The sequence below is a fragment of the Tachypleus tridentatus genome, chromosome 5 (assembly GCF_004210375.1).
Source record: "Tachypleus tridentatus isolate NWPU-2018 chromosome 5, ASM421037v1, whole genome shotgun sequence".
Classification (NCBI taxonomy): Eukaryota; Metazoa; Arthropoda; class Merostomata; order Xiphosura; family Limulidae; genus Tachypleus; species Tachypleus tridentatus.
The window spans coordinates 23,706,079-23,732,005 of NC_134829.1; the positions used below are offsets into that span (position 1 = coordinate 23,706,079).

At 28.5% G+C, this 25,927-nt stretch overlaps 1 protein-coding gene across 6 annotated transcripts in view; it reads right to left on the bottom strand.

Moving 5' to 3' along the window:
* LOC143250721 (unconventional myosin-VI-like) overlaps positions 1-25,927 on the bottom strand; it is a 51,804-nt gene that overhangs the window by 13,578 nt on the left and 12,299 nt on the right. Inside the window, exons 1-16 of one of the 6 annotated variants that reach the window (XM_076501656.1) lie at positions 24,572-24,734; positions 22,413-22,479; positions 14,009-14,094; positions 13,612-13,732; positions 12,735-12,804; positions 10,783-10,856; positions 9,611-9,740; positions 9,319-9,483; positions 8,225-8,322; positions 7,339-7,503; positions 5,524-5,689; positions 5,028-5,271; positions 4,047-4,204; positions 2,682-2,773; positions 2,159-2,231; positions 1,328-1,551 (exon numbers count right to left, since the gene is read on the bottom strand). In XM_076501656.1, the coding sequence (XP_076357771.1) occupies positions 1,328-1,551; positions 2,159-2,231; positions 2,682-2,773; positions 4,047-4,204; positions 5,028-5,271; positions 5,524-5,689; positions 7,339-7,503; positions 8,225-8,322; positions 9,319-9,483; positions 9,611-9,740; positions 10,783-10,856; positions 12,735-12,804; positions 13,612-13,725 (1,773 nt within the window). In that variant the 5' untranslated portion in view covers positions 13,726-13,732; positions 14,009-14,094; positions 22,413-22,479; positions 24,572-24,734. Of the gene's footprint in view, positions 1-1,327; positions 1,552-2,158; positions 2,232-2,681; positions 2,774-4,046; positions 4,205-5,027; positions 5,272-5,523; positions 5,690-7,338; positions 7,504-8,224; positions 8,323-9,318; positions 9,484-9,610; positions 9,741-10,782; positions 10,857-12,734; positions 12,805-13,611; positions 13,733-14,008; positions 14,095-15,372; positions 15,512-17,700; positions 17,782-22,412; positions 22,480-24,571; positions 24,735-25,927 lie in introns of those variants that run through there. The other 5 variants (XM_076501654.1, XM_076501659.1, XM_076501658.1 and 2 more) reach the window with 5 other exon arrangements.

Below are 25,927 nucleotides of genomic sequence, written 5' to 3' on the forward strand. Positions count from 1 at the left end.
AGTATTTAGACTGCAACTTTTAACCCTATCCACCTGAATTTTTCTATTGGTGTGATGCAAAGTTTTAGTGTCTCATATTCAAAATTTTATTAAACTACATTTTGTTATTCCAAATTGGAATAGCATAAAAACTTAGCTAGTAATCAATATTTTAATAGTATAAAAGTTCTTAATTCTATAAGGTAATATTTAAAAAAGTCAAGTATTTCCCCTAAATTAAACGTAAATAACTTCATAAAATTGCCATTTCTCAGATAAACCACATTTATCAGTCTTCAATTTTGTTTGGTCACAAAGCTATCAAATATAAAATTACACCTCTGCTGCCACACCCACCTGTCCCATCATCTCTATTATAATTTATTAATAGTTCACTATTACATTTAATTTTATACTATTACCAATACAAACTCAAAATTTTCACCTATCAAGTGACATGTTGTATAACATACGTTCTAAATGGTTAAATGCAATTTCACTCAGAGTAGAAACAGCTTTCCCGTAAGAAAATTGACAGCCAGCTTGGATGAATTTTTAACGACTATTGTCGCAGAGTTAGAAAGCCAGAAAAATTTTGAGACGTAATGGAATTTATTTGCTCTTTGTATTTTTATTTGCCTATATTGTTTATGGTATTATTTAATTAAATAAAAATATTAAATGCAATACTATGATTAATATAAAAAATTAGGGTTAACTTTCTTCGACAGCTGAGATATTTGATAAAGTATAAATATGAAAAATGAGAGTTAAAATATTTATGTATAAAAGTATTTAAAATGTAAAAACAAGGATATTTTTAGGTTATTTAAGATTAGATAAAAACAAACATTTCATGAGCTGTTTGTATTAGTAACATGACCTACATGTAGTCCAAGTGATTTGTAACTTATAAGCACACAGACATTAGTTAATCATGGTTCAAAAAAGCAAAAGTTCAAGGAAGCAAATCAGATGAATGTAATTAATCTGATGGTGTCAACAATTCTAGAAGGTGTGAAGTTGAATGATTAGTTTAGGGTATAATATTATATCATGTATTATTCCAACTTTTCAATAAATTTTGTAAAATTAATACAAAAAAATTTAATGACATATTTCCAAAGATTTTCAGTACATTGATAGTTGTTTACAGTGTTTACAATACACTTTGTACAAATGATGTGTAGAAAAAAAATTCAATTTAATCTTTAAAAATTAGGTGCTCATTATATTAGAGCAAATGCAGTATCTCTTCTCAATTTATGCATTTCATAAGTGTAATGAAACTGTTATAAACACTTCTGGATTAATTTCATTTCCCATATATACAATGTAATAAACAAACCGTTTGATAACACACAGCTCCAGCAAAATGACGGATTAAAAATCCCTCGTCATCCCTAACTTCTCGATGGTCTCTGAGCCGAGACTTTCGTGGTACAGCCAACCTGAAGTGCTTGCAATTATTGCTGTGCACAGCTGTAGTAAAATGATTATGGCTAGGTTTGGGTAGCTTGCTTTCCTCATCCAAAAGATCAAAAATGCCAGTCCCTTTGGTTTCCATGAGATCTATGAATAAGCAAAGAAATATGTCTAATAAGCCTATGTTTTACAAATACAATTACTTTAAATTATAAGAAATTTATTTATATAGCTTGTAAATGATTTATGAAGTCCTTAAATAAAACTTTATCCATATCACAGAAGGCAAGACCCATGTATTTACAAAATACTATTTCATCACTGCAAGGCAGAAGATTAAGTGTACATGTTTATAATATCCTGCTGATACAGAGAGTTACAAACATTACTAACAAAATATTAAGCACTAGATTACAGGGGAGGAGTGGAATGTAACCGATTTTTTTTTGTGATCCTTTATGCTTATATATAATTGAATATATCATTCACAACGTATGTAATGACTAATAATGCTTATTGAAAACCAATTATCAACTGCAAAAATTCAAAATTACATGAACACTAAATATTATATTATCTATATAGAAAAAAAAGATTGAAAACGAAAATGGGTAACAATTAAAAACAAATAAACAGTGAGACAGTACGATACTTCATAATAAATTTTTGGAAGAACATGTACTGGGTTTCACGTTCTAAGATTCATTCTAATGTTGTTTTACTTGTTTTCAGTCTTCTCATGAAAAACACCTACCAATGCAATCCTGATTGTCTACAAATTCGATTTTCTTCACACCCAAGCCTTCCTTCTCATACAAGTTTTGCTCCTGGGGATTTTACATTAAACCATAAGGAAATTTCATTCATGTTAAATTTCAAAATTTTGAGAAATAATCATACAAAACAAATGTGCAGTTTACTCACAGTGACTGAAATTTCAATGAACCACCACAACAAAAAACATTACCCTTAAATTTTATTTTAAAATACAAAAAGTTCACATTGGAAGATTTCTAGTGTAGTTTTAAGAATGTATTTATTACTTTTGATAAGAATAACTTTGATAGGTGCTACTATTATACGTATTAAATAACTCTGTGGGACATATTTAAACTCAATATAGTTTATTTAATGATAAAGATATATTACAATATTTATTCATGAAGATCTAATATTAAACCAAATTACAAAAAAGTACTCTCTAAATATTGTTTGACAATTAAACGAAACTGCTGGTTCCAAGTAAAACAAGTTATACTATCCAAAACTTCACTCACATCTTTCAGAATTCTTTCGTTGAAAAACTGCTGAAGCTTCTCATTACAGTAATTGATACAAAACTGTTCAAAACTGTTATTCTGAAAATATTCTGGCAATGAAAGAAAAAACCATTACTACATAGATTTAGAATGTGCTAGAGTGTAACTTCTGTATGCTGTTATATTGCAACTACAATACTTGGTATTTAGGTTTATTTAATACATTCCTATTGTAAAAATGAAAATGTTTGTCTTGCCTAGTTCTTTAATTCAAGAAATATGAAAATCCTAATAAAGTTTACATTAATATCCAACTTCTATAACTGATTAATCTAAGAGCTAGACATGTATGTACAAACTTAGTTACAACATGGAATGTTCAAAAAATTCCACAAAACCTGGCTTGTAATTTGAATTACATAGAATATACAAGTCGCTTTTCTGTTCCAATAAAATTCTACAGTAATCTCTATGCTTTACACAATTATTTAAATAAAACCTACTGTAATATTCTTGCTTTAATTGGCCCTCAAATCAAGACCAATTTGTGTAGTGTAAACACCACATATCTTATTATCCTATATCATGTACTTCTGATCTATAAAATTTTTTCATTTACCCTAGTTCTAATTTTGGAATACTAGATCCAGATGAAATCATGCATTAAATTCATCCCGAGATGTAGTTTGATCAGTGTAATAACCTATCTGTTGTTTTATGACACAGTTGACCTTGTGTTTTTGCAAATATGTTGTAATTTTTCATGCAAATGATAAGTCAGTATTTCAGTGCTCTTTTCTTCTGGTTGGTGAGCTACCAAAAATATGTATAGTGATTGAAACTGATCTAAACTGGTCAAAGTTCACTGTTATAGTTTTGTTTTTTTGGGCATCACCTTGCTTACACTGCTGATCATGGACACTTTATAATTTAATTTTAATTTCAAATTCTTTCATCTTGACATCACTTTAATTTTGTCTTCCCAATCTGAAAGACACAATACATTAATTATGTTCCTCAAAGTTGTTTGTTTCTTCTTTCACATTAACATTCCACCCACCCAAGTCTTTAAAACCTGGTAGTATTCAAAGTAGTTTACCCATGTGCTATTATTTTTCTGAACAAAGAAGTGTAAACATACAAAGAAATCTGATGCTTAAACCAATATAAAAAGTACATAATATACAGAGTAAGATACATATTATTTAAATACTGCATTTGCTAATAGCAGTAGACATTTGATTGCTATATGTTGCTATACACATTTTTTGTAGTTTTACATTAAACACCCACAATACTTACACATTCTAACAGCAATTAAAGGTCAAAAGCAGTTTGATTCAATTAAATGCAATCAGAAAATGGGTATTAGAATCAACCTACCAAACCCAGCAATGTCAAGAACACCAATGTAGTAAGAGGAAGAACTGAATGGTATACTTCTGTTGATGCAGTTCACTATATAGTCAAATAACCTTGAGTACATGGCTTTAGCCAGAGCATCTCGACCATTCTGTGCTTCGTGTACCTTTAGAGGTACCCTATGATTCAAAATAATTACTTCAAGCACACCATGCATGTCTTTTACAATGAAATTTCATAAATGCAAATGTCAAAAAGTGCACTCGCAAACAAAAGTATCTAATTTTTATGCAGTTACTACTTATAAAGTGCACTCATTAATAAAAGCATCAAATATCTGTATAATTATTACTCTAGGAAGGTCACTCACAAATGAAACTTGTATACACATGCTAGAAATATACATGGTATTAAAACACTTAATTGTCATTAGCATACAAAACAGTTACACATAAATATGCTGATTAATAATGTAAATTTCATTCACATTAAATAGGTTTTGGACATATTTAAAATTACACGCTTTACACATTAATAACAAAATTAATGCTAACAGCAATTGCCACTTATAAAGGTGAACATGCAAATGTACAAATAAACTACACAGACATACATGTTTTGCAATGTAACAAAAGTCACTGGTGTAAAATTTGATAATGTATGTAGCAAAACAAAACTGACAGAGGTTTTCAGAACAGTATATAAGTAACACATGCAGTTATTTTTGATAATCAAATACCTGATAATGTATGTAGCAAATCAAAACTGACAGAGGTTTTCAAAACAGTATGTAAATAACACATGCAGTTATTTTTGATAATCAAATACCTTGTTTTTATTTTAAGTACAGTGTTTACATGTCATCATAATTATGGCTCTTTAACACTCCTACGAAAAGTGGGGCCTATTAGGCCCCCCTTTTCGTAGGAGTGTTAAGACTGTTGAAACTACATAACTAGCAACTCAATAAATAGTTCTTCAAATAGCTGAAGAATTACTCACATAATAACAGTGCCTTTGACTCCACCTTTGCTGGGTTGCATGACTCTACTTAACAAACTCTGTCTCAGATCTTCAGGATCTAATCCCATGAGAGATGCAGCTGTTTTAAGTGAAGATTCAGAAGAACTAGCAACTTTACATCCACCCCTAGTGTCATCAGGTGAATCTTCAAAGGTTACATTTCCCATGTGTAGAACTGCTGCTACAACCGTATAAATCGCTAGTTTTTCTTGGTCGTTCAAACCTAATACAAATTCCAACAGTTAAAAGAGTATAACAGCACCCTCTTTGTTTTCAATACTTGTTTAACATCATACATATTTATATTTGCATAAAATTTTTTTTTTAAATATCTACTATGACGACTTTATTGAATGAGCCAGAAAAAAAATTTATAATATTCCAAGCATGCACAAAAACAAATAAAATGCAAAACGTGGAAAAAACAAACATAAAAAAATGGTAACTTTTCATTAGAGTTTAATTTGCATCTTACCAATATTTTTCAAAGCTTTATCCAGAACTTGGAAGTCTCCAACATCATCCAAAAGTGGATCTTTTAAAGGACCTTTCTGTTGGTGGTCTTTAGACTTCCTGTTTACGTTAAGGGACTTCTCCGAAACGGCCGAGGTAAAATATTGTGTACAGCCCTTTCTTAAATACTGAAAGCAGAAATTGGTTAACAGATTTAACAATATGCCCTAATAATTTTATCAATATTGAAGCAGAAAATGTTTTTCTGTTCTTCATAAATTTGCACATTAAGCATTAACCACAAAAAAAGTTGGATATAGAGAATAAATTATAGATTTTACTTTTCTATCTTTCCTGGTAATTAAAGTTTTAAACAATACCACAAATACAATATATTTTCTGTTGCAATAAAATTCCAACATATTTATAAACTTTTCTACTATTTCAAGTTTCTATCTTTATAAGTGCTCCCAGAATTATCATCTTTGCTAATTGATCAAAATTAATAAAAAAGGTAATTTTTATATATATATATCAATCAAGGGAATGATGATGTTTCACGAACTGTGTCTGTAAAATGACTTAGAAGCTTTGTAGACCATATAAACACCTTTAAACTTTCTAAAGCAATTTCTGTTTGCATCAGAGTACTTTTATAATTGCTTAAAATGTAGGTATGTATGAGAAGACTAGTGTTTTAATAACACTAATAAACTGTTTTGTTATTTTAATTTTACTTATAGTTACAACTTAAAACTATTGGTATACTTCCCTTACAAATGTTTTAACTCCTTCCACTTCATTTCAAACTAAGTTAAACAAACATTATACAGAATACTTCCATCAACTACAGAGGAACAAGAAATTCCAATAACTATTTCTTGTTGGTGTTGCATACACCACTGGCAAATCTGTAATTTCCTGTATCAAAATATACAACAATATGATATATTTCAGCTGGAAGTTGTAAGCAGTCAAAGAAACACAGAATTTTTAAGTGGTAGCACCACCTTACCAGCAACTGTCAAACACATGAACTGATCTCCTTTTTGATTCACAAATGAAATTGTAACCTTTCTTCATTCTCTGTTTGAAGTTAGAAATCATATTTTTGATCTTCTGATCTAGTAGAAGGATACTACTACTACTGCTATTACTACGTTCCTTGTTAGCACAAACCTATTTTTTAGTGCCCTCTTAGTATTTATGAACTTGACAGATGAATCTTTCTCAACAAGGGCCATCAAAATGCCCATTATGATCACATCCACAGTGACTGCATATGTTGAAATTCTAATGTCTAGGAACTTTGCACATGCAGGTAATCAAGAGAATACTAGTGAAGGATGAAGACATGCTGAAGAGTAGCAAAGTTCCAATAAGGCTTGGAGATACCTGATGAAGCTATATTGGGCTATAGCCAGAAAAATAGATGCAATGGTGCATAAAGAAAAGGTTAATGTAATGGAGCCAATGGTTATACAAGTGGTTTTTGCTGATGATGTGGCCAGTCACAGTTTAATCAGTTTTGGTCTTATTTTGAAACTATAATCATCACATGATATATTTAAGTCAGTTACAAGTTTTACCAAAATTGGATAAATTCCAGATGTTTTTTTTTTTAAATATCTATTTATTGCTACCAATGCTCTTTTGGCTGAGGGAAAGATCCTGTGATAATATAAAAAATAACCTTCTGTACGTGATGATAAAAGGATTTCATTAAAATTTCTAGCTGTAAGAGGTATTAGTTCTTCATGTGCCATGGATGAAAACATGTCATTAATGGAGTCAAAAAATTTTGTGTAACAAGTAAATTTACAGAAAGGATACAAACCTCAAAAGTATCTGGACTTCCAAGTTTAAGCTGTTGTCGCAGTTGTTCAGGTGCTCCACTACAAAGTTGATAGAAAATATGGTAATTTCTCTCTCCTTTGTTCTGACTGCGAATCCTGGACTTTTCAAGTAAATAGTGAGATATGTATCCTCCAACTACAATATGCTGAAAAGAATTATTTCAAAGGTAAAATATAAAACCATGAAAACACCTAACTTGACACAAGTAAAAAATAATTCATGTAATAAATATGTAAAATAGATTTTGAAAAATGAAAATGACTAAAATATGCAATTAAAATGGGAGTAACTGAATTAAACATACAAAAATCAAACTCAAGTAAAATACATAACTCAAACTCAATGATCAAGATGCACAAATAATTTTAACCAAAATATTAGAAATAAACAACCATGAATCACTAATAAATTTGTTATTTTTTAACATGGTTTTATAGGTTCTTCAGGAGCATTCCACTAAAACAGAAACTGTAACTGGTTATTTTTTTATTTTTAACTGTGTTTTAGCAGAATGCTCTGGAAGAAGATGTAGAGAGAAACACTGAGTGTCCAAGTTAAAGAACAATAAATTTTGGCACTCTGAGGTCATTTATTTCTTCTATTAATTTTTCTTTAATACACCAATGTGCACTATAGAAATTAAAAAAGTTTAACTAAAATCTATAATTCAAAACAAATGATAGATACAAAGACAATAATTTCAAACCATAATAATTTATGGAAAAATAATTCAAATTAAAAAAAAATTTAATTGACAGGTATACAAAAAATTAAAATCAAATTTTTAAATTCAATATTTATATAAGGAAAGTGTTAAAATGTACTAAAATATCAATAAAATCATTAATTATGAACACATAATTTACCTTGTTGTTGAAATGGATTTCAATAAACTTGCCAAATCTACTGCTATTGTTATTTCTTACTGTCTTTGCATTACCAAATGACTCGAGTATTGGATTGGCTGAAAAAGAATTGACATATGACAAAAAAAAAATCACTTTATTCTAATTTTTTTTAAACATTATTGAAGTACTGTTGTTATAATGAAAAATTAAGATTTTTTTGTTTCAAGTAAAACTTTTGTTAAATTAATAGTTTGGTAATAAAAACATTACACAGTTATCTTATATAAATCAGAAACAGTAATAATAAAAAAAAAACACAAGAAAAAAAGTCTACCCTGAATTTTGCAATATTCATTTAATACATCTTCATTTGGAAAATGTTTTGGGTAGATTATAAATCACAAATGTTCTATGAATCCAACACAAAGTATAATATTAACACCATTTTGTTTAAAAAAAACAAACAAATACTCTTCATGTGAACAAACTTACATATATATTTCATTCATTTACCTTTTTTGTAACACTTTATAGAACACACTTTTCCTAAATGTAATCTCATGTACAATATGATACAAGTGGATTAACAATGACAAGAACTAATTCACTTCCATAGCTGTTTGCTTATTTTATATTAATAATAAAATGATTTTTTACTTAATGTTTGAGCAATGAAAAAATTTTTTAAACTCAAATAATAATTATTGTCTATTAGTACACTTGTAGCAAACTTTTCCGAGGTCTGTTTTGTTTAATATTTTTTTAATGTTTATAGTAGTTCTTTTTTGTCTGCATAATTTTATGTTCACTAAGTAAGATTCTTCAGAGGTCTTCCCTTAAGTATCATTTGGTTATACAACTTCTTATTTTATTTGTAATTTTACATACTAGTGCATTATGCATAAAAGTTAATTACAGTAATATTAGACATTTTACATAAAATACCCATAATTATTAATTATTTATATCTTATTACATGCTTTAGAAAGGTAATTTTTGACTGGTTGGATAATTCAAATACAGTGATGTTTAAAATACTTTTACAAGTTATGTGCTCTAGTAGTGTGTGTTTTTAAAGCTTTGCTCACATCAACAACAAGGTATTTACTTACCATCAAGGATTCTCTGTTCAAGTGGTCCAGCATGACTCCCCCAAGACTCACAGAGATACCGAAGGATGTATTTTGTTGACTCTGTTTTCCCTGCTCCAGATTCACCACTTACAATAACTGACTGACTCTGTTTACACCTCTTCATGTCTCTAAATGCTTTATCACCTAATGAACAGAATAATAAATGTAAGCAAGCTCTTACTGGGTATAAATGTGCAAGTAACATTTTAACATACATAAAGAAAACATCTTTAGAGTAAAGCATTACTTTAAAAACAAAACAGAAACCTACCTATTGCAAATACATGAGGAGGCAGAACTCCTAAAGACTTTCCCTGGTATTGTTTTATAGTGTTCAGAGAATACAAGTTTTTGATTTCAAAGTAAGGGTTTACAGCAATCAAAATGTTGGCTACATATGTCTGCCAAGAAAATAAAAAAATATTTTAATAAATGGTAGACACTAGATTTTTTTATAAGAAAAAGGAAGTCAACAAATAGCATTATATAATATTAATTTACATTAAAACAACACTTGTACAATTCAAATATTATCATAAAACAATATGAGATTCACATGATAATGTGATAAAGCAACTACTTCATCATAGTTGATAAACAAAAATAAAAAAGAATTGTACAGTAAAATCAAATTTCTGGTATGACAAGCTTCTATATTTAATAAAATAATTTTAAATATTAATACACTACAGAGTTAAAGAAATATGCATCACTCACACACACACACTTGAAAGTGATACACAATTTTAGTTTCTAAGTCTTTATAAAAAGTAAATGTTAGAAATAACATTTAACTCTTGTAGATCAAACTTCCAACATTGCTACATTTTCATTAGTATACAACTTTAGGTTAATTATTATCAATTTCTCACCAAAGCAATCTATCTCTGTTGATATTAACAAAATTAAATCAATAAATAATGTAGCTATTTTAATATAGTGATCTAATTGAGAGTATGAAATTCACAAAAAAAAATTATAATGATAAAGATGTAGTGATTTATTAGTTAGGTATCTTGCTGTTACTGATATATGGAATCATAATGCTACACATGAACCATAAAGATTTACAAAGTTTTCCTTGGTATTAATATTTCTTTATATGAAAACATTTTAGCATTATTGAAACAAATATAATTTTTTTTAAATTTTACATGTTTAAACTGTCAAAGGGTGTATAGCATAAAAACAAAAAATGTATTGCCTATTGATGTGTTTCAAGGTTTCCTATGGAAATATTGTCAAATTAAATTTGTATAAGCACTTAGGTGATACATCTTTTAAGTTTTAAAAAATGTAGTTTAATCAATGAAATAAAAAATTAATATTACTGTTGAATGTTATTTCATTTCTGATTATTATTGTAAAATAACATTTTTAGGTTTAACTGAAACATTACACACAAAATAGACACTAATTTATAACACATCATAATGTACTTACATAGATTTGATCTCTTTTATATCTCAGATAAACATTATTTAGAAGTGTAGCTTCATTTAAGTACATGAGGGCACCTGCACAAATTAAAAATCAAGTTATTCACAACAAACCAAGTGTTCTAGTTTCAAACAATATTTTGTTCTTAGAACTAAGGTTTACAGTTAAAAAAGCAAAAATACTAAGTCTGTATTTTCATACAAATTAGGAACTCCCAAATTACCAATATTGATAACACAGAATATGAAATAAAAGCTCCTATCTTTCTATCTGTTGAGATATCACACACGTACAGAATCAATTACAGTAGCCCTGCTCATATTTTTCCCGTTTTGAAAATCGGTTCCTTATATTCACATCTGTATACAACATATGAATAACCATTTTTAAGTGTTATGACACCATCTCATTCCTTCAAAACAAGGTTTCAAGGATGTAGATGTAGGCTTTAGTCTCCTAAAAATTTTATAATTTTTTAGAATGAAACATAACTTAGTTATAAAGCTTGATAAATTATAGTGAATTTTCTGGTATCAATATAGTAATTTATGATTTTTTGGTTATTCAACTATATATACAAAAAAAATCTAAAAATATACTTCATTTAATATCCTCCATGTGTGAAATTTTAAAAAGCTTAGCAACCTATGATAAGTGGCAACCAAGTACAAAAATCGTAACTGGAAGACTATTAATTCACTTCTTTATGTACTCTTCTACATTCTAAGAAAATTAACTTTAAGAACTTATTTTTTAATAGTAATAATATATACATTTAATGTATAATTGAAATTTGACTGTATTTTACAAAATAATTGTCCACTAAAACACAGCCAAAACAGTTTACTTTTATATTATTGGATACAGCATGAATGCACATATGCACTTTTGTCATTGCAACTTTTGTAATGTTAGCCAAGGAAAGGTGAAAGGTGAACAACACAGTAAAAATGATATATCAATGCATATTTTTTATGAGATTTAAACTATTTAGTCTAAACATTTACGTATTTGTATTATAATCTGTAATTACTCTAGAATGTAAAAGGCATAATGTATATTTATTTCCTAATTTCTCAGGTGGTTACACAACTGATCAAATCAATAAAACCAGAGATTTGTTAGTGAAAATAGCAGATAAGATATAAAGTTTGTTTTAAGAAATGTCTGACAACTATCTGGATATAAAGATTTTGTATGTGAGATATGAAATTTTTCTGATGCATAAAAGTATCTTTAATCTTAAAATGAAAATTACTTTGCATACTGGATACGTAATATGTGAAAAGAAAAAAAGGCACAAGAAAAACAAACCTTGAAGCTTAAAAAAAATCTGATACGAAAACATTGTGACGTTTACTGATAATCTACAAAATTTTGTAAGCAAATTTGCTAATCTACAAGTTATAGCAGAAAAACTATAAGAAGCACAAAATAGTTTCAAGGGCTGTTGTCAAAAGAGATAAAAAGGCTACTCACAATGTAGAAAAAGTTAAAAGGGCTATTCACATCTTTTAAGTATTTAACCCATGTTGATAAGCAGTGCTGGATTAATTCAAAGGTCTATTGCCTTGAAGCCCCAAAGGCTTTGGGGATACTAAAAACCATAAAAAATTTTGAAAAATACACAATTTTAATAATAAGTCAATATAAATACATTAGCCCTTAGGACCCCAGAATTTTTAGTCTGATCCTTTCAAGAAGACAAGTTTTTATTTTTCATTGGTGAACACTATAAAACAGACAAGATCAAAAGGTGTTACAGAAATGCCCTCACAAACAATCAAATGGATAATGAACAGTCATACAGACTACTGTATTTCTATATGATATTTAGTGTATTAAAAACATATGCCAATAGTAGTTAAAACAGTTAAATATGCAACATGTAAATAAAGTTTACTTATTTCAAATACAAGAAAAGTAACTCAAGAAAATTGTAACAAAAAACTTGCAATTATCATCCACATCCTTATCATCATCATCTTCTGCCATGAACACACAATCATAAGGAGCAGTGATGACCTGTTGTATAAAATAAAAAATGTAAGATTAATTCTTATGATTCAGTGTTGAACAACTTAAACACAGAAGTTTGTAACAAAGTAAACCTTACTCATTTTTTTCAACCAACTACATAATATTTTATGCTGTCTTTCAAAACTCGTAGTGCATAGTGGAGGAAATTACACATTTTGGTGAAAGTTAAGAAAAAAATGACCTTTACACTTCAGATAAATATAAAACATTTTTACTTAAACCAATGGCTTGCAGAATTTTCAGAATAATAAAAGAAAAAATCACACACATACACATTAATAATATGTATTTTAATATTAAACAGTTATGTACATTAACTATGAAAAAGTCACAAAGATGAAACGTTGGATTAAATAAAAATATATTCTTTTAGATTTGTCTGAGTGTAAAAATAATTTTTTTCTTAACTTCTGCCACAGTAAGTTTGTAATAGAATTTAACGTGATAATTCTAACTAGTTGAGGGCTTAGATACAGATTTTCTTTCAACTTGTGTGGTCTGAGAGAACACAGAATAACAAAGAAAAAAATATCACTTGGCAGTACTGTTACATGTTCTTTAATAAGCATGACCAACCAAGACTATATACACATATTTCTGCACTTATAATTTAATGAACTTCATTATTAGAGTAAAAAGTATGACCAACTGAGACTTTCTGTGAGATGATATAATTGCTCTACAATACACAAATTTTGTTCTGAAAAATTTTAAACTAAACACAATTACATATTAGTACAGATGCTTGGTGTTTAAATCTTCAGAGCACTTAATACATATTTTACACTTTACCTCTTTTGAGGGTTTAAAGGTTTCTACTGTTATAGTCTCTTCCCCAATATCAACAATCCTCCCAAGTCTGTAGCCATCAGTGGGATCTGGAGCCCAGACTTTGCTCGAGTCCATTTTTACCCTATTACAAAATCATTAAACATCAGAATTTTATCTTATGATTCAACACAAATACAAAGTTGGTAAAACACCAAAGGAAATTTGTAATTAATATTTTTCCTATGTTACCCGATAAATATTTGTAAAGAAAGTTTAAAACACAATTTGTTTTATAAATGCACTAGATATCTGTATGCAAAGTTGCTTATACATCAGACATGGCATCTGCATTAAACCTGTTTGATCATTAATTACGCATAATACCTACAAATAAATGAGTTTCATCAACACATCTTACCTGTTTCAGGGAAGCGCTCAAATGTAATATTGTAATCCCAGTTTATCTTTCAATCGTCCCTACACTGTTGATCAAATTACTACAAGCTAAAAGAGAAAAAAAATGAAACATTTAATTGCATTAAAAACAAACAAACAAAAAAGATTTCAAACACACCTATTAAAAGTATTTGTAACACCAATGTGTGTGCAAAACTCGGTTACCTTTCTTATCTGGCGTGTATGTTCAATACAAGTGTAACTTTGTGAGAATTGTCTACACTATGCATGGATGGAACATGATTATACAATTCATACTGACTATATGTGTAATGAAATTAACAAAAGTGTACATGCCAAAATAAACATAAATTCATAGAAACAGGAATTTTCTGGCTGAAGAAAAAGTTTGGTGTAGTTATTAGAAGTGTTTGAGTAATGAACTTGAGACAATATGCCTTCGTTTACTCTTGCCTTTTATTATGATAATGTTAACTATTCAAAATAAGACATATGTTAAAGCTGGTAGTATTACTTAGGGTGAAAAAAGTTTGTCACAAATCATTTCAACCTCCACATGTTTTAAATAAAATCAAATATTATATTAAAGAACAAATCTAAATATGCCCAATCTACTTTAAAGGGTTGCAGAAGAGAGATATAATCTGAATCTCAAGATGGCTGATAGGGGTATTAAAATAAACTATATTTTACTTCAACTAGGTTTTTTGTCATCACAACAGATATAATCTGTATCTCAAGATGGCTAGTAGAGGTATTAAAATAACTTAGTTTCATTCAAGTTATTTTCTCATCATCACAAGAGATATAATCTGTATCTCAAGATGGCTGATAGGGATATTAAAATACACTATTTTACTTCAACTAGGTTTTTGTCATTGCAACAGATATAATCTGCTTCAAAGATATTTTGAATTATGAGCTTTTTCCTTAAAAATGTATTTACATTTTCTGTCTGTTGTACTCCACTAAAACATAAACAAGAAAATCCTGCAACTAATTATAAGCATTTTATTCTTTACTTTATAAACAAATCATCAAGTAATTTATGTTGTAATTATTTGTGTCAACATTTTTAAAATAAAAAGTAGCACTAATTCATAATAGTGCCTGACACTTCCTGTGTAACATTTTTCAGTTAGAGGCAACACTAAAATTGATTACCTCTATTAAGAAAAACATGGATTATTAGTTTTATTTTTACAAGGAACTTCTAATGTGATCAGAGAGTAGCCTATATCATTTATGTGGATCTTAAATCCTAATGAGCCATTATGCTTTGAAAATAAACTTACTCAAAATTTAAGTATAAAATCCTTTAAATAAATCTAAGTAACCATTGGCTTTAAGTATATAGCAACTTACCATTTAGAAATTAGGCCAAGCTTTTCATAAATACAGATTTAATTAAATAATTAAGTTATAAAAACTCCAACAAAAGATAAAATGACTGGTTGAAGCAAATCATTAACTTACAAAATACAGTGAAGAAAATACAGATATAGCGCACACCCTGAGAGAAAAACTAGAAATGACACTACACCCTAATAGTTCAACTGCCAACGTAATTGAACTTTGAACAGTTTGTACATGTAAAAGATAAATGGTTAACGGATTAGGTGGAAACAGTGCTTGGTAGATTACTATTATTTTCTGTTATAATTAATACTTCTTAGAACACCAAATAAATTATAAATATTATCACTTCTTTCATCTGATGCTCTTAAGTCTCACAGTTTTCATCATTTCAAAGAAATGTTTACCTGAATTAAAATATATTACACTACATGTATTTAAGTGAATAACACTTTCTTTGGGTGTAAATTATTTTTAAGCCTTTTAATCATAATGTTTAATCAACATTCATATAAGTTCGTGTACAGGTATAATCAGTTATTATTAGAATAATAATTATTCTAATTTGCAGAAGAGAATTCAATATTATATTGTAGAAACCACAGGAAAACATTGCTTTTCCTCTTAAGAAAATTTGTAATTCATCTTGTCCATAATTATATTGTTTTTGATGAAGTATATTACAATGACAGTGACAATGCATCACGAAAAGTAAAATATAGAATATATAACAATTAATTAGTTTGCAAATATCACTAAACTGGTTGTAGGTTTTAAACATTTCAAATTTAATGTAAGAGCAACACCAACTGAGAGGCAAGAAATACAGTACACAATAAACAAAATTTCAGAAATTCTTTGAAATATATTAACAATTAGTGGTTGGCAATTAGTGGAATTTGCCAACTAATTCTTCACTAAGCTCATTAATTGATTATTCTAATAAGACTTGAACAGTTGGAAAGACAAAAATATAGTAATAAATTGAAATATTAATTCCCATTAGCTGAAAACTTACATTAATTAAGATGAACAACATTAAATCAACTAAAAATATTAAGAATAATTACATAAGGATAGTACTTGGATAGTTGAAATAATGAGAAACTAATTGTCATTAATTGATTTAATCATATTTTTGATTATTGAAGGATTATTTTTTTGTGGCATTAATTGATTTAATTCTATTTCTGATTGAATGATTATTTTATGCGACATTAACTGAATCGACTAATAAAGTCAACTACTCAGCTCTAAATTAATGTGAATAGCAACATTAAGGATTTTCACCACCATAGTCAATAACATAGATAAAATTACAATTTTCATCTGAAACATTTTAGGATAACTAGGGTTCCTCTTGTCAAATCAGCAGTACGCATGAGAACTTGTAACACTAAAAACAAGAGTCTGATACTCATTGTGGGCCTTTCACATACTGCACAGCAATGTTCTTGAAAACAAACAATTAGGATATTGTATGACAAATATGCATTGAAATCTTATTACAATTACTATAAACATACTAATTAAATTTGAGTCAAGAAAAATACTGTACAAAACCAAACTCTAAATGAATGTGAAAACCAAAGAATATTAACATTATATTTACTTTTAAGTAGCTTAATGGTGTAAAAGTTTGGGTGCAATTTGTTTAAGTTAACAATTACATATCACTATGACTTTTGTATTCAAATATGTTTTTTTGCAATCTTGTGTTTTTCTTGGTTTACTTATCACTGCAATAACATTATGCATGACTTAAACAAGGAGATTTTGAGTTTTGGCCACAAATGCTTTTTATTCCAGTGCTGATGATGTGTAACATTCCTATGAGACTTTGTATTTCCTGCTGGTCTTAAAAAGAAAAAGACAGTTATCTTTAATGTCCCATGTTTTTATCATAAGTTAAGCTTTACAAAAATTTATGAAATACCCTATCTGACTTCAATTCTACTTTGTAAAGATATTGAACCAACTGAGATATTTTTCAGAAAAATCCACTGTAAATTTTTTATGAGTGATGATATATATTCTTGTTTACAATTCACTAACCAAAACATCCAATTTTCAACTACATTAACAATAAATGTGCATATGAACACACAATTTTCTAGTTTAACAAAGTTATCAGTACAATATGTATTCCAAATAACAATGATGCACAGCAGAGAAAGCTAAGAGAGAAAATCTATATACATCTAAAATTATACAAGAACTATTTTTTGTAAAATGATCAATTGAAGTATAAGGGTGAAAACTATTATTTCTTAAAGTCAAATGAGTAACTTACTCAATTCTATGAACTAGTCCTACTTTCCCACACATGCAACAAACCTGAATTTAGCATAACCAGCCTTTTTTCATTGACTATGGAGTAAATAGTTGAAATCAATACATGTACTGTGGGCAGAACAAGGTGCCAGTCAACGCATACCTGTCTGGACTACTGCAGGTTTCCTTCTCTCCAGAATTGGAAACCAAGTGTGTGTAAAGGCACCGTACTTGTAAGGTTACATTTCACTCATGAAACAATGAAGGCTACAACTGACTAAGCTGTACATTAGTCTGACCTATTTTTTTCTTTTCTGATGTATAGTTGAGATATGACTTGCACAAAATATTCAAAGTACATTTGGGCTTTTCTTAGTTATGCCATGAAGTATATGAAAATCATCCAAACACTTATTCCAGAATTTACTCAAAGAATATTTTTCAAAATATGTTGTTTCAGCAATTTATAATTTGCTATTTTTATTCACATCACTTTAAAAAGTGTCACTGATAAACACTGAAGGTTAAGTTTACTACTAACCACAACAAGCAACTGCTAATAACACATCCACAGCTAACTGTAAGTACAGATTGTATCTTTAAAACTGTATTGTAGTTTATATTTCTACCATACATGAATCCAGAACTACTGAAACTTGTACCATGTCACAGAAACAAATACTGTTGAATATAATTTCTATCTCCTCATATGTCAACTACAACTTGATTCTTCAAGTTTGAGCCTTCTGCTAATTAAAGTTTGTTCCTTCTAAGAAACATTGAACCTGCTGCTAACTATATCTTGCACCCCTATTATTCCATTGTTAATTCAAACTTTTACCTTCTAAGAGTCGTAAACCTACAACTAATTACAATTTTTTCTTCTAACACACAGGCTTACTTTTACTGTAGCTTAATTTTTCAAATACACACGTCTTCTATAATTTACACTAATGATTCTACTGCTAAGTGTGACTCATAACATGCAAAACAAGTGCACATTACATTTTTACTTACAAATAAAACTAGAAAGTGTTTAACTAGAAACATAATTAACTTCTGAAGAAAACCAAACCAAACACTAACTGCAAAGAAATTTTATTTTTATTAAGAACAAAATAAAGGCTTTGAGGGATTTGATAATTGTGTTTTCAAGTACTAAGCGAGTTGACATTTGAAAAGGAACACAAGAACTTGGAACAAATTAAAAGTTCTCAAGGATAATTTATTTCATGCAGAAAATGTAATCATTCTTCCTTGAAATACGGTTCTTAACATTTAAACGTATAGTCAGAAAAGGTAACTTAGCATAAACTATGTGTACAGCAAACTAATTATGGGATTTTAAAAGTTTGGCCAAGGTTAATTGTATAGCAAGACTTTAAAATACCAGTTAAGGCCAAGTCTAGTTAACAAGAAAAATAAACTTTAGGTCAGGAAATAATTAAAACATGTTTGAGTTGTAGGCATTTTGGTATACATTATTCAAACACAAATTGTATAATTTCTCATATATCACAACAAGAAAAGTGTTAATACCCAATTGTATACACATGCACTAAAAATTAAATTATTTCAAGTTTAAAAATATGAGACTAGCATAGAATTTTATGAAATAAAACAAACAAGTTTACATAAGAAATCGTTTATCATGACTAGATGAATGATAGTCATTGTACGGATTTTGTCTAATCTAAGCTTATTACTAAAAGCTACATCCAACAAAACATACCTATGACAAAGCATGACATCTACAGTCTATAGCCAAGTAAAATGTAAAGAACAGAATAAGAGGAAGTTAAAAAATACAAATTATCTTTAATGATATAAAAGTATTCTAGTGTACTTTTTACTATGATCCATATAACACTGGTATTTTAAAGGTTTGGCTGAGGGTAATTGTATAACAAGACTTTAAAATATCACATCACAACTAGAAAACTGCTAATACCCAATTATATACACACCAAAAAAATATTCTTTTTAATTATTCCACGGATATACAACTTTTTACTATTTTAATCTAACTTCTAATGTCTTAACAAAGCTCTACTTAAACATGCAATACAACTTTTTATTATCTTAGTCAATTTCATTTTATTTAAATAAATTTGTGATATATTTGTTCACTACACATTTCTATATTTTGAGGTAAATGTGCAAAGTATTACAATTGTGTGATTAGGAGCCAAAACAGGGATGAGGAAGAACGTGTTATTGTGAATGTCATGTGTCTGCTATACCTTAATGACAAATCTGTTTAGTGGTTTAAAACATCCTAAAATGAGCATGACAAAGCATGACACATTCTGCAGGTAACTAAAGTATGACGAACAGAATCTTGTCTACCTTTTCAACTCGAGTTGTGTATGAACATGTAAATAATAAACAAGGAATCCACTCAGTGCTAACTCATTTGTACAACTGTTTTTGGTTGAACAAACTTTATTGCCCGTTATCAAATATACTATTTACCTACCAATCTTACAAAGATGCTAGCCAATACACATCTGATTCTATTCCCCTTTATACTAAGAAAATACAAGTAAAACACATTATAATTACCTTGCACATTTATATCATTACTAATCAGTAAATTATTAGCATACAAACCACAAATTAATCATTATATAAATATCAAAACACTTGCATGCAAATGTGCTTAAGAAGTTTGCTGCCTCTAATAAACAGGTTTAATAAATCAAGTTCACCAGCTCCTCGTTGATTTAGAAACTAGCTAAGACTAAGGCTACTCTTGTTGGTGGTACATCTTACTCTAACAGACAACCTGTATATGTATCTATGTATGTAAAAGAAATAATAAATACAGTGTGGTACTATCTGTTGAATGATGCAATGGATGCAAATATATATAAAACACTTCACATTTTAGTCATTTTATATCTTTATTGATGTAATTTGTAAATATAGTACTAAAAATACAGTTTTTAAAAACTTACTTTTTCAATGAAGTGCATCACTTTTAAACAAAAAACATTAGAGCTGATATCAACACAAAACACTTCCTGTGTAGTACTTCCCAAAAAATCTGATAAATGCACTATGTATTTGAAAATATGTACTGGAGAGATATTGTCACATTTTGTTTAATGAACAAAACATATTTAACCTTATTACTATTCATAAAAATCTCAGCCAAAACAAATCTCTATATTTAATCAACAAGCAGGATAAAAACTTTCAGATATGAGTAACTGCTTAATATATAATAGGTTTTAATGTAGCTGACAAAACTTTTTCAATACAATCTACAAATTAAAATTATACAGTCAAAAATCCTATGTTCGTGCACCACAAAACTGCTTATTCTGCAGAAGAATATCACAATGTTAAAATAGTTACTATTGTCAGACAAAAATGTTAGTTATAATGCAATCCCACTATAAACAACAGTTTAATATTCTTTTTTAATAAATAGATATTAACGAATACACTCAAGATTTCAGAAATCATCTGACAGGTCAAATTAGTCTATGGCCAATAAGAAACATTTGGCAAATAAGAAACAAACAAGTCAAAAGTTATACAACTGGTAGCTGACATAAAAGTAAATTTTCCAAGTCTAGAAATTTACACTGACACTTCAGAGATCACATGCATGTTATGCACAAAATATTGCAGCCACATAATCATATTGAACTTAGAGTTCTGTATTTCTGAGCATGGTAGAGATGGGAGAGAAATTGTCTTCAATGTTTTGGTATGCCTATACATAGCCAAATTCAATGTATAAAATATATATATATTGATTTTTTTTTAAGTAGCAACACAAACTGAACCAATATTAAGTACTTTTAACAATTTTAAACATACTATTAAAAAAATCAAAGATAATTTTTATATTTTAATTACAAGACTGGAAAGACACTTATTTGACTTTTTTCCCACAACATTATGGTATTATGATAATATAGAGGATTACCACTTTTACACTTACCTCAGCCAGTCACCTTTAAAATAATCACATGGAAATGCAGTAACTCACTAGTAATCAACTTTTTATGGATTGATATACATACTTCTTGTATATGCAAAATATTTATATCCAAGTAGCATTGTACATACAGGATTCTATAAGTTATGTGTTCTCCTTACCCTCAATCCCAACTTACAAGTTTACAATCTCTCTATGTTTTATTTTATAACAACCTTGTTGCCTTGGATAAGCAATAAACAGTGAGTACAGATGATTTTCAAAAAAGCATTCCAAGGCATAACAAATTTTTGTGTTCAAAATTCTATCTTGTTATAAAATGGGTTGTACAAATTAAACACATTACTCTGTGTATATAAGATTTGTAATGGACATTTATTAAATGAAATAACTCACATTTTGCTATATTGAAAACCTAAGGACTATTCACATAATTCAAAGATAATCAGTTCAAGATGATACATTGTACCAACATGTATACACTACATACATGTACCTTTAACATCTCGGTGGTTTGTTTGAAAGTCAGGAGAGAAAAAAAATTATGGATTATACGATTCATATTTTAATGTGATTAGTCAATAACAAACATAGCCTCACATCAAGTACAAAGTGAAATCATGACTTAGAAGATTACTAACCGAGAAATCTATAATCTAAAATTCATATTTTAATGTGATTAGCCAATAACTAACACAGCCTTACATCGAGTATGAAGTGAAATCATGATTTAGAAGATTACTAATAGAGAAATCTAAAATTATAGGGCATTCACAATTTCAATACATAAAAGTCTTGGTTTACAATATAGAAAACTTACTTGAACAAAATTAATTAAATGTGGCATCAGCTTTATCACGGAACAAAAGAAGAAGCATGATAGGTATCTGTATGTAAAGAGCAGATACACTAATAAAACAAGATTACAGAGAACAAAGTTCACTCTAAAATATGGTCTTATAATACTATCAGCATTGCACTAGTAATAAGAAAAAGGCAACCGTATAATTACACTGAATAAAAATAAGTTTACACGTACATGCAAGATAAGTTTATTCAGGATGTGGCATTATGTGTAGTTAAAAAATTGGTTTCTAGTGCACATACATCTCTGTGAAAAAGAATACTCCAAGGTGATTTAGATTCAGATTACATATCATAGGCATTTAAGAATAACTATTACAGTTTTAATTAAAAGTGTGTGAATAAATTGAAAATTACACTAGCCCAGTTAACCTGATGAAGCTGTAAGAGTGAAATATACAACTAATGAAGTTACATGCTGGAGACATAGGTCGTAATTTTATTTTATTGTATAGATGTCTCATAACTCCAGTTTGCATTAAACAAAGTTAAGAATAGAAATTATGGTTTCTGTGATTGATACAATTAATCAGAAATTTGTGTGAATCCTCAAAATATAACTGAATCATGTCACCATGTGTGAAAAAAAAGCCAGAATTGTTCAATTGTACTTTTATAAATGTGACTTTTAAAAAACTCAGGTTTATACATGAATCTGATGGCCTTATTATAGCCATCAATCACTAGAGCACGCAATTATCCGATACTAATATTTGCTTAAATGAGTAATGTTCACAGAACAACTTTGAATCTAAGCAATTTTATCATATTAGCAGCACCTATCTAGTCCACTTCCCTCTTCCCTTCATTTGTATTCTCTTATTACATGATAAAATTCTTGATTGCTTTTACTTAAGTTTTTTTGTGTTTTTGATTGAAGATTCTTTTTGAAGAATCATATATAACCTTATATATAATCTTATATATATATAATTTATATATGGTTATATATAAAAAATTCCTGGCCTGTTTGATTTGTATCTTCTGTTAAGAGAAAATGATATGCAAAGTAACATAGTTACATCTTTAGCATTTTATTAGAAAAATCACGAGGGAAAAGGAACCTTGGTGCCACATGAAAACATTTTGATAACTACTTGAATTATCATTAGTGCTTATATTTATGATCATTAATTAGGGATATTGTACATTATTTACAAACCAATTCTCATTTTTAAAATAGTACTTTTACAATTAAATATTTGTTTAATATTTTAAAATACAATTGTTTAAGGGTTAACGAGGTAACACATACAGTATCACATTAGAAAGCAGACAGAACAGCTACAAAGTTAATACTTGATGTTGGTCTAAATGCAAGGTAAAATCCAGACTGCTCTCAAAAAGCCCAACTTTAGTGGCCAGTGAGGTAGGTAACTGAACAAAGCAGTAAACTTGATAAAAGTGTTTACATTAATTGCAGTCTCAACAAAATCTACTGTTTCCTGCTCACTTTACATCTCTTACTGACCTAGAAGAATATTAGGACTTCGATGCCAATGTCAATATAACACAAACATCTACTAAATTCAACAAACTAAACCCTAAAGAAGTACTTGATATCTTTCCAGGATATATATATATATATATATATATAGTTTTATTGTGCTTATTTAATTGCCCATTAACAATTAATGAAATTGGTAATTTGCAAACTATATATACATACATGCACACATACCAACACAAAGAAGAAACCAATTTTTTCTAAATATAATATTTGAAGATATAAGTTCATTTCTACTGATGAGAATGGTGCAGAAGGTACAGCTAAGATAATATACTACAATTACAATGTATTTTGTAATCAATTCAAACTTTTAGAAATATTTGAAATTTTAATGAACAAACAGTAATAGTCAAGAACATTCATCAATTTGGTAAAGTTTGTTACAAGTATTAATTTGTTTATATTACTAATAAACAGTACCAAATACCACCTTTATTTCTATTATATTTTAGTATATGAATCAGGAACTTTTCCTACTGCAACTGTGAAGAGTACGACTAAATTCAACTTTTCCAGTTTTTGGTTCACTCATGAAAACAAAGCATAAGTTTTAAATTTAAACACACACTGCAAATCACAAACAACATGAAGCTAAGTCAACTTACGTTTACATGAAGACCAGAACAAGCATCTCTGATGCAACTTCTAAAACAAAGTATTCCATGCTATCAGAATAGTCTTAATAAACAATGTAGGGAGACAACTAGAAGATGGAAAACACATGCAGTGACACTGTTGGTGTTAACAAAAGAGCAGTGTTCCAGTCCAATGGCTTTGGTCAGGAAGTATTCCAGGTGTACAGGCACCACTTCCTCTACTAAGTTCACCTGGCAAGCCAATAAAGCCATATGCACAATATGACTCATGGATTACACACAAAAGGTTTAATATACTGCTATACTAATTCACTGTTTCAGTGCATATACACAAACTTAATAAACTACTGAATTACAGTAATGAAAAGAACACTTCTAGCTAGCTAAAACATCAACTTTGATTGTACAGATGTTAAAAACAATGGAAAAAAATTCATCAGTACTGAAGCAGTCAACCATGTAAGATAATACAAAAACATATAGATGCCTTGCTAAAAAAAATTGATAGAGAAATCAATTTAAATATTGTCCACGGTCCACTGTTTGATACAAAGAGCAAAAGGAATGATTCATTTATTCTGTTTAGAAATCATACATTTTTAAAACTTGTGTGTAATTAAAAACACTATAATAATAATTAGTTTCTTGAATTATAAAATGAGGATTTAACCTTTTAGAAAAGATACAAACACAAATTTGATCACTTTAAGCTCTGTGTAACTGATTTGAACTACATGTAACAATTTAAGAGTTGTTCTAAGTTAGAACAGACTGAAATCTAACTGTGATTTGCTTTGAAAATACTAAATAGTTCATAAACATAAATAACAATCCAAAGATAGCTGTGCAATAAAAATATTTAGATTCACAGTTCTTAAATAACTTTTCTAAAACTATGGTTACCTTTTATACAACTAAATTAGTGAACAGATGTTATATGTAAAGAAAGATGATTGTAAAACTGGATGCATTTGGTATTACACATGTAAAAAGCTACAATGAAAAGTCTCTGTTTTTATTGTACTATCAAAAGTTTTATTTAAGTAATTTAAAACAATCAACTTTACATTTCTTTAGAGGTAAGTTTTGTCTATTTCATTCAACTAATAATTATAGCTTGCTCATGCCTATTTAGCCTAACCTATATTATAGTGATAAAGTTATCCTGTTTTTTTTTTCTCTAATTATTTCTAGAATATGGTAATTGTCTTTCAGAAAATATTCAGCATTTGGCTTCAATGAAATGTACTTATTGTGAAAAACCATTAAAAAGAAAAAATATTCAAGTATTTTTGTAGTAATACAGCTGCAAACGCAGAATTTCAAAACCAAACATTCAAACAGAACCACATCTTGTAGTTTAAA